At 38.9% G+C, this 10,322-nt stretch overlaps 1 protein-coding gene across 1 annotated transcript; it reads right to left on the bottom strand.

The window, feature by feature from the left end:
• Window positions 1–1,672: 1,672 nt before the first annotated feature.
• On the bottom strand, window positions 1,673–3,416 carry LOC106097488 (uncharacterized). The gene is made up of 3 exons (XM_013267764.3): window positions 3,406–3,416; window positions 2,074–2,533; window positions 1,673–1,963 (listed from the first exon to the last, which is right to left on the bottom strand). The coding sequence occupies exons 2-3, from the start codon at window positions 2,530–2,532 to the stop codon at window positions 1,712–1,714; spliced, it is 711 nt and encodes a 236-aa protein (XP_013123218.1). The 5' UTR covers window position 2,533; window positions 3,406–3,416; the 3' UTR covers window positions 1,673–1,711.
• Window positions 3,417–10,322: the final 6,906 nt, after the last annotated feature.

Genomic DNA, 10,322 nt, shown 5'->3' with positions numbered 1-10,322 from the left:
AGCGACCCTTCGTGAAAAAGCACCCAGGCTTGGCTTATATTGAGGCGGGTGAAACTCGTGTCAGCACCCGGTCGCTCGCCGACAGTATGTGTTTTAGCTGGACTTATTTTTCGTTTATATGGGCCGATGATGCTGGAAACCGAAGGCAGGAGCGTGAGGTGAACTGAATTTCAGGTAAGAAGTTATGAACTGCACTCTATTTGGGTCAGATATAAACCGAGTTTAGGTGTAATTTATTTTCGTTGACCTTTTACAATCGTAATGCCACGGGAGTTTATATACAGCTGTGTGCGCACTAAGTTACTGACGTTGGACTTTATTTTATTCATTAGGGTTAGTTCATAGAGTTGCCGTGCCGTACAAACGGAATCGTCCCACATTCAGAGAAAACATTATGATTTATTCTGTCGTTACGAAGCCTCCCCTGTCATTCTCTCGCGTGTTGAAACGTCAATCATGAAACTGATCAGTGATCGGCTGTTCGCTCTTATTTATCGCGCTAAACAACAGCAGCACGTTTAAGCTTGATCAGCTGTTGTTAGAATTCTTTTGATTTTAATTTCTAGTATCAGCTGATGTTTGCTGGAGCATGAAGATGAAATCAGGAGATGTCCTTACTGAATCATCAGAGCTGAACTGGTGATGGAGAAACAGGTTTACACTTTAGGTGACATGAATGAGTTGAAGGGAAGTTATGAGTTGTTTCTGAGAGACAAAGACCAAGCTCCTTTTTTGTGTAGCTGACAGCTGGTAACTGTGCAGGGGCGGATCTAGCAAAGCTTTTGGGGGGGGGGAGAGCTAGGGCATTAACAGAGAAAGGTGGACACAAAGATATACTTTTCTTTCTTACTCTCATATAAAATATTTAGCTTTTATTAAATAGTTATCTGAATCTCACAACCAAAGTTTGTATAATAATACACAGGATTGGCTGTAGACCATTGTTCATAATTCAGAACACTGTGTAAAAATAACAAAAAACAAAAAGTGAATGCATGTGTGAAAAGTGGTCTATAATGTAATGCTTCAAAGTGTGTTCATGCAAACATTGTCGGGTCTGCCGTGGTACAATGGGACTTCTGCTCATGAACCTGTGTGCACAGCGTCTGCAAATCGGCGCTGTACAAAGTAACTTCATCTTTACACAAAACTGTAAGCTGTCATCTGTGAAGCGTGAGCGGTGTTTGTTTTTACCATAGTTCATGGTGGAGAATGGCTGCTCTTCTGAGTTTTGCTCTCTGTAGCCGTATGAATGGCAAACTACAGTGATTAGCAGCGGCATAGGCACACAAAATTTCTTCTGAAATTTTCGCTTTCTAGTTTACTATTACTACTCTAAAATATGAATTACATCTGACATGATCTACTACATGTAATAGAATGATTAATAGTACATTTCCCTTTTTTTCGGAAATGACCTGTATGTATCTGTATGAAATCAATAAAAGAATCAAATACATTATCTTTAGTTACATTGATAATATTTATTTATGGTAAAACAGTGGCGACATATCGCTCTTGCTTTCATATAACTGCAGCGGACATACCTGAGTGGCCGCGATCTAATCCTGTTTACATAAAGTAAACCTGCTCCCGAGCAGGTTTACGCTTACGGATCTGTTGCTATGACAGCAAGCCCCAGATGAGCTTCGGAGAACCGAACGATCCAAGATCACGCGAAATCGTCAACATTCAAATCCGGCTAACTTACTTAGCGAGGTACGAAGAACAGGCCCCTGCTCTGTGCTGCCCTTGTATACAAGTAAAACTGTTTCTCCTCTCCGATTCTCAACTGAAGTAGTGTTTTAGAATAAATCTCCTGACATTTGTAAACCTCTACCACCAATCTCATTACTTTTCCGACTTTATTAGGACACTTCAGTTGCACCATTACCTGCTTTAACTGCACATTTTTGACTGGAACTTCTTGGTTCCTTGACACCACTTTCCGGATGGCCAAACACTGAAAAGTCAAATACATTATTGAAACTTGAAAATGCATAAAACAGTCATGGCTTCTTAAAAAAGAAAAAAAGAACCAAGCAATATCCTGATCACAGCACAAATACTTACCTCCACAACCTCCCCTTCTACGGTTATAAGCCCCACATTTGTAGAGCTCATCTTCAGCTGGGTGAAAGGGGCCGGGGGATGCAAAAGATTGTCTGCTTTAGAAAGCAGCTCTTCGGGGACACAGAGGGCAGAGGCTCTAAAGAATTGTGTGGTGGCACTAATATGAATGGCATAGGGGGGAGCTGTCCCTTTTAGCTCATGCCCTTTAATTATATAAGAAACCCCTTCCTGCACTTTTGATGCAAATGCCTCAAACAAAGTCACTTTAACAACTGTTACCCCATCAGAGAGGGCTGCCACCATATTACACTTTTTACTGATGGGTTTTGCCACTCCCTCCTTCACATCCCATTTTATCACCCTTGCCTGTTCACAAACTTTTAATACACGCACATGTAAGGGTGGTGGACGAAAATAAGGGGTCTCAGGACGACTATTAATAAGTCTCATCAACGTCATTCTGAAAGAAAAAAATACATTCACAAATTTATACATTTCTGCTAGATACACTTCTGATATTACAGTAAAACACTTTACATTCATGTAGTCTCTGCGTTTTCATATAGACTCTTCACCTCTTACAACTTCAAAAACACATTTAGGTGTAAGACAGGGTGGGCATTCCAGGCCTTTTGGGCTGGTGTCCTGCAAGTTTTAGATGCATTCTTGATCTATCACAGCTGAGTACAATTGCATTCTCAACATGTCTTGAAGTTCTCCAGAGGCCTGGTAATAAACTAATAATGTGATTCAGGTGTGTTGACCCAGGGTCATATCTAAAATCTGCAGGACACTGGCCCTAGAGGCCTGTATTAGCCAACCCCTGTCTTACACCCAATTTTAAGTTCCTACTCCAACTACAACCCACAAATTATTACAGTACCTGTCTCAAATTACCATCATAAAATATAATTCTCAAAATAAATGTCACACTTATCAGCCTTATTTAAATACATAAATATTACAACCAAAAAGTTTGTCCACAGGGGAAAAAAATAAATCAATCACTTTTCTTTGCCCAACTTGTGTGTTTTTTTAATTTTATTTTTTATTTTTACAACTAATACTGACTTTTGAAAATATTTATATTACACTTCAGAAAACAAGGAAACATTTTAGAAAAAGTTCACCAAACATTTATGTTAACACAGTTAAATACTTAACTTTACCACTTAACTATAAACTTCTCCTATTTGGCATTCTCTCCTACTGTGTTCTTAAATTTTATTATAATGTACAATACCAATAACACTCCCACCAAAAGTATATGCAACAAGTACATATATAACTTTAGCATAAAAGTTTAAATTCAGGAGACAAAATCAAACTCACCTCAACTGCAATGGGACTGCAAAAAGAGAGCTGGAGGTGAGTGCAGTTCATTTATAATGTGTGCCAGGTGTGTTCAATTAAGGCACAGACTGCAGAGGCAATCAGTGGTGAGAAAGTGAATGACAAAACAAGGTCAGTCTGTTGAGTTGAGGGAGACCTAGGAAAAGGGCGCATAGAACTTGAGAGCAAACATTCCAGTAGACATTTTAAGTGTGAAAGTTAAATATATGTATGAACAATTTAATTTATTAAATTGGCCAAAGATTTTATGATTTCTGCAACTTTCCAATATTAACTTCAGCTTTTTCACCTGTCTTCAGCAGTTCCCATTGAAATGAATGGCAGACATCAGATAAGAAAGCGCCCAACTGGCTTTTTTTTTTTTTTTTTTAGCTAAATTACTTTCAGCTACTTTGACCTTCAACCACCATTCAAACTTTCAAATGTTCTCCCATTCTTGCTCTATCACTGTATAACTCAGCTCCTTCATATCCCTTGCCGTTGTCCTACAATTCATTTGCATTGGTTGATATCATTGCAAAGTGCGTGCAGTCTAACCTCTGAATATGTCCGAACACACTCCTGTTGCATACGTAGTTTTCCTTGAACCAACACAAATTATAAATCAAAACATAGGTATTTTTCTTGGCTTTCAGACAATGTCACTGTCATTATTCAGAGAGCTATTCCTCAATTTGCCTCAAAGTGACACAAGGTCTGAAAACTGAAAACATTCAAGCAGATAAAACCTGATTTTCATTGGTGGATTAAAATTTAGCAGATTAAATTTAATTTAATGTCATAAAAACACAGAATTCACAGTCTCTGATTAATTGTGCTCTAGATTTTGTGTGTGTGTTTGTGTGTGTGTCCACAGTTGTAAGCACTGTTAGGCGCAGGTGGAGGAATGCTTGAGAATTCTACTAATTTGTTAAAGATATGCAAAGTTTACATAACAATTTCCTAATAAAACGTCTGCTATTTCAGCTGGTTTCACCTTAATGTGTAAATATATAAACATAAATATATATTGCATAATCCCTTCTCATGTGTTCTCAACAGTGTTTATCTACCATCTACTAGTGTCTAGTGACCAGTGTAAACTTTCAAATAAGATTCGACACATCAGCTATGTGTAAAAAGAGCTGTGTCCAAATTTAGCATTCAGTACTTCACGGACTACATATGGCGGGTACAACGAACTGCGAGAAGTGCGGAAGTGAGATGCTGCTGAAATGGGACGGTCTGGCCTTTGTCACGCTGCTCAGGTTGCCTAGCAGCCATGATATTAACCGCGAGAAACGTTTCATACAGCTGTTTTGTTCATTCATTTTTTTTATGATATCACTTTGATTTGATAAGTATCTTGAGACTGATTAGTTGAGTATATCTGAGGCTGAGACCACAGGACTGTAAAAACATGATTGTTGGGCTTCATGTCTGTACTGAACAGTAATGTCTTCAGACACTGCTGACATGAACGGTCGAAATAGTTTTTACAGTCATCTTACTGTTGAGCCATAAATTATGTTTGTTTGAGGGGTGGAAATCTTTTCCTCCTGTCAGTTTTCAAACTCTTAAAATGAAGCCGTTTCTTCTCTCGTCATATCTCCGCGACGGAGGTACAAAGAGCTATGAAAATCGCAGTGAAAGTTCACCAAAGTCTGCTGATTCACCCAGTACAAGAATTGTGCTTCTATCCCACCGAGTTTTTGAGTTACACGACATTTTGTAACTCCAAAAAAGGCGTTTTACACCTCTCACTGCGATCTAATTCTGACTGCTCATTACCCTGTTTTCCAAGTGGTTGCTCTCTTTGCTGGTAGCGCAGTTGATAATGACACGGGTCTGCAGCCCAAAGGTCGTGGGTTCAATTCCACCTTGGTACACGTGTTTTTTCCCTACAAATTAATACACTATCACAGACCAGTAATTCATATTGATAATTTATTACAATTCTGTAAAGTTTTATGATTGCTGAATATAGTATATGTGCAAAATCATAGTATTTATACCAAGTCCCAGTGTTTCTGCCAAATCATAAATCATAAATAATTTTAACAAAGCAAAGTTAAGACAAGAGGCTTGTGCCAATTCATCTTCAGACACTCCTGACACTCACGGTCGGAGCAGTTTTTACAGTCATCTTACCGTTGAGCCATAAATTACGTTTGTTTGAGGGGTGGCAATCTGTCCTCCTCTCAGGTTTCAAACTCCGAAAATGAAGCCGTTTCTTCTCTCATCATATCTCCGCGACGGAGGTACAAAGAGCAATGAAAATCGCAGTGAAAGTTCACCAAAGTCTGCTGATTTGCCCAGTACAAGACTTGTGCTTCTATCCCACCTAGTTCTTGAGTTACACGACATTTTGTAACTCCAAAAAAGCGTTTTACGCCTCTTGCTGCGATCTATTTCTGACTGCTCATCAATCTTTTTTCCAGCTGCCCACCCCCTTTCCAGGTGGCGCAATTGGTAATGACATGGGTCTGCAGCTCAAAGGTCGTGGGTTCAATCCCACCTTGTTCAACATTTTTTTTTCACTACAAATTTATACTCTATCACAGACCTGTAATTTATATGGCTAATTTATTACAATTCTGCAAAGTTTTATGATTTTAGCAGCTTTTTTGGACCTCAGATTCTTGTTAACGCTCCATGGCAGAAATACATACAAGTACACAGCCTGATGAAGCAGACAGAAGCAGTACCTCTGATTGGTGAAATTGAGCAGAACCAGGTTGTTCTGCCTCTTTTCTGCAGAAATTCTGCTGATTCACCTCTTTTCAGCAGTATTTTGAGCTTTTTCACCTCTTTCCAGCTTTTTTAGCTTTTTCTTGTGTTTTCCGCAGAATTTTCATTTTTTTCACCTCTTTTCATTTGACAATCTTTTGCATCTGTTTTCAGCTGAATTTTCAGTTTATTCACCTCTTTTCAGCACATAGTTTTACTTCTTCTGCTAATTTCAACAGATTCCACTACAAGGCATCCACACAGCATTTTCGCAGGAAATGCAAATTTTTCTGGTTAAATTATTTATATTTATTTATTTATTAGTGTTAATGCTTATTTAATATTTGAGTGTATAAATTAATATTTATTCTTTGAGATTATAATAATGAATTTACTGTTATTAGTTTAACCCTATTACATGAGATTAATATATTTTTTAAAAATTGTACTTTATGAAATCAATTAGGGGAAAACCCTTACCTTTTCTAACAAGTCAAACTTTGAATTAGGGGAAATTAAGTTGGGAGTCCGGTCCCCGAAGGGGGTCGGGCTCCAATGCACTGTCCATACCTGCTCCCATCCCGGGCGTTCAGGTCTCCCACAGTACGCCCCAAAGGGGTACGATCGTCCAAGGGGCCGGTGATGATAACCCTGTCCCAGTTCAAAAAATTAACCATAATTTGGTTTTATAGTACACGTGTGTATCGTTGGGCCATCGCGACGTTTCGGCGAGATATTGGCCTTCTTCAGGCTGGCCCAACGTGTCTGTCTCTGTGTGTTTTGTGTGCCTCTCTTGGCTTTTATAGTGTGTTCTGTCTCCTCCCACTCTTGGGTTTTCTGTTTTTTTGTTTAACATTATTTTCTTTGGCTTTCTTTATTTTTTTATTATTTTTATGGCACCCCCTTCTTAAATGTCCTTTCCATTAATTTTTCTATTTATGGCACCCCCTTCTTATTTGTCCTTTCCGTTAATTTTTTCGTGACTTCGTGATTTTGTTGCTTTCCTGTGATTGTCCTGTTCCTCCTGTTTTGTCCTTGTTATGTCCTCCTCCGTGACCTTTTGTGTTATGTCCAATTGTTTTGTGTCCGTTCCATCCTCCTTCTCCATATGTTTGTCATTTTTATGTTTTTTCGTGTTTTTCAATTTATTATTTTTCTCTTTTGGTTTTATCTCTGTTGTGTACTTCTCTTTGACTTTTATGTTATGTCCAATTGTTTTGTGTCCTCCAAATCCTCCTTTTATTGTTTTTGTCCTAATTATGTGTTTCTCTTTTTCATGTCCAATTATTTATTTATTTATGTCCTCTGTGGTTAGGGTCAGGATATGTTAGGTCCAATTGTTTTATGTTTCCTGTGTGGTTAGGAAAAAACAAAATGGGGGCTCGATTGCCGAAGGCGAGAGAGGGAGAGAGAGAGAGGGTTGAGTTTGGGGTTTAGGGTCATCCCAATATAGGGTTAAAAGTGGGTTTAGGATTGAACTCAGGGTTGGGCTTCAGGGATAAGGTTAAGTCCAGCACAGGGTTAGAACTGGTTAGGTTTAGGATAAACCTCAGGGTCAGGATGCCACATCAAATATATACAGACAGGAAGAATGATGGTAATAACGATGATGGTAATAACGATGATGATAATGACGATGACAACCACAGCAACAATAAAACAGTAATAATAGACAACTATGTACATTATATGGACTTTATGCCCTTTAAAAACTTTTTTCATTTAACCCTTTAGGGTGTACAGTGTCTAATTTGGCAATCCAGACTCTTTCAGCCTTCCTCCTCTGCTGAGCTGTCCAGCTGGGATTTGCCTGTGTCACTGTGGCCCTGACAGATTCCCAGCCATGTGACAGGAAGTGTTTCACCAGATATGTGTGTGTGTTCTTTTTTCTTAACACATTATATCTGTGCTGGGTGAATCTGGTCAGGAGTGTGTTGCCTGTCTCACCATCATATTGGATTCCACATTTGCTGCAGGTAATCAAATAAACACAGTTCTTGGAGCGTGGAGTACCATTACACTGTGAGCGGAACACATTTCCGTTTGACAAGCTGCGCAACCATTTTTGGTGTTTAAAAAATTGCCCCTGGTCTCTGAGTTTGGGCTCAGAGAGAGGTGAAATTTTTGCCTTAATGAGGAAATCTCTCAGGTTTCTATTCCTCCTAAAGGCAGCTATCACCTTATAATCTCCCAGCAATTGGGTTTTCTGGACAAGATCTTGAAAGTTGTTCTTAATCACTCTGATCAATTTGCATGTTGATGGGGCATATGTCACAACCACTGGCAGAATAGGAGTTAAATCAATGGGTTTGGTCTGTAGGAATGATTTAAAGCATTTCCTAAGAAAAGAGCAACATTACCCTCTAGTGGTGAGAGCTGAAAATAGAATTTTGGTCGCTGCTCTGAAGTCAGTCTGCTGGGTGCAAATTCTATGAAATCTTAATAACTGGGAATTAATTAAACCAGCAGACGTATGTTTTGGGTGAAAGCTTGTTTTAAACAACAGAGCATGTGTGTCCGTGGGTTTGAAAACTACTTTAATGTCCAATTTGTGATTCTGTGGGAAATTTGGGCCTTTAAAGGTGGTTGTGTCCAAAAAGTCAATTGTGGTTTTGCTAATTGTGGATTTGAGTTTAATTGAGTCATTATGATCATTCAGAATGCTTAGAAACGTTTCAAAATCTTGTCATCAAGAAACCTGTAATAATACAGTGGTTTTTTAACACATTTTGCCAAGGCTGCAGTTTCCCATTCAGCCATGAATATGTTGGCATATGCAGGGGCAAATTTCTTGCCCATGGCTGTCCCTTTTATCTGCAAGAAGAAGTCCCCATTGAATTCAAAATCGTTTCTCGTGAGATCACTTTCCAATAATTGTAGTAATTCTTTTTCTGGCCTTTTCTTGTCCGGATACTTATGGAAAATATTCCTAATGGAGTTAATTCCTTCCTTAATATGAATATTGGTGTAAAGGCTGTCAATGTCAATAGAGAAGAGAAATGATTCAGCGGGTACTTCTATCCGTTTCACCTTTTCAACAAAGTCATAGGTATCTTTAATGTAGCTGTCATGCTTTGTGGACAAGGGATTTAAGAAAAAGTCCAGATATTCTGCTGTGCGGTAAGTTTCACTTTCACAGTCAGACACGATGGGACGCCCGGGGGGCACTTGGAATGGTACAGACCACTTTGCCGGGTCTTTGTGGATTTTGGGCAACAGATAAAACAGCCTTCCTCTTGGCTCAGAGGAGCCTAATAAATAGTTTTTTTGTTTCATATTAATGAATTTCTTTTGATATAGATTATTAATTATTTTCTCCGCAATAGGCAATGTTTTCAAATAGATGGGTTTCTTTAATTTTGAATACTATGTTGTATCATTTAGTTGTCTGTAGCCCTCCTGTAGATACTGATCTCTGTCCAGGATGACTACAGCACTCCCTTTATCTGCCGGTTTTATAATAATTTGTTTATTTTCCTTTAGTTCTTTTAGAGCTGTGGTTTCTTCTCCCGTCAGATTGGGTTTGATGCGGTCAATGTGAAAATGATTTTGAAAATATTCATAATCATGAACTTAAAATCTTATAAATAAACATTTTAAAAAAAAGAAAGAAAATATTCATAATCAGCTTTCACCAAGGTGGATACCTCAGGTGGAAGCTGACCCATGGGAGGAGACCAGTCAGATTTGGGAGTGAAAGGCTGGGGTTCTGTGTCAGACTTGTCTCCATAATGTATAGCCAATTTGACTCTTCTGTGGTATTGTTGTATATCATATTTACATTGCAACAGGAAATTTTTATTATAACCTTTTGTGGGAATGAAATTAAGGCCCCTGTTCAAAAGGGTCCGCCGAGCAGTGGAAGTCTGAAAGTGTTTAGACAAATTAATAACACCACTACTCACCCTCTCCCTTTTCGCTGGGCTTGTGGGGACACCACATTTACATAGTCACTCCAGTGCTCCAACATACACTTTGCTGTCTTATCAGTCCAATGGATATTGTCCCCCTCCGTGTTGAACATTGAGGTAGGAAGAGCAGGGATGTGATTGTCCAGACCTGCAATGAAAGTGTTCAAGTGCAGCAGTGTTTCCTGCTCATTCTGGGGCAGAGCTGAGGAAAAGTTAACAACTGGGATGTAGATGTCAGCCTCAGGAAATTGATCCTGGGCTGTCTTCAATGTCTTT

This window comes from Oreochromis niloticus, unplaced genomic scaffold (assembly GCF_001858045.2).
Source record: "Oreochromis niloticus isolate F11D_XX unplaced genomic scaffold, O_niloticus_UMD_NMBU tig00008304_pilon, whole genome shotgun sequence".
Classification (NCBI taxonomy): domain Eukaryota; kingdom Metazoa; phylum Chordata; class Actinopteri; order Cichliformes; family Cichlidae; genus Oreochromis; species Oreochromis niloticus.
Note: the sequence above shows the minus strand (reverse complement) of the source record. Positions and strands in the feature narration are given on the sequence as shown.

Bases quoted from the DNA above. Each gene is read 5' to 3' on its own strand.
- LOC106097488 (XM_013267764.3), bottom strand. From the start codon at position 2,532: ATGACGTTGATGAGACTTATTAATAGTCGTCCTGAGACCCCTTATTTT. The intron at 1,964-2,073 runs GTAAGTATTTGT...TTGACTTTTCAG, and splicing joins TAGAAGGGGAGGTTGTGGAG to TGTTTGGCCATCCGGAAAGT.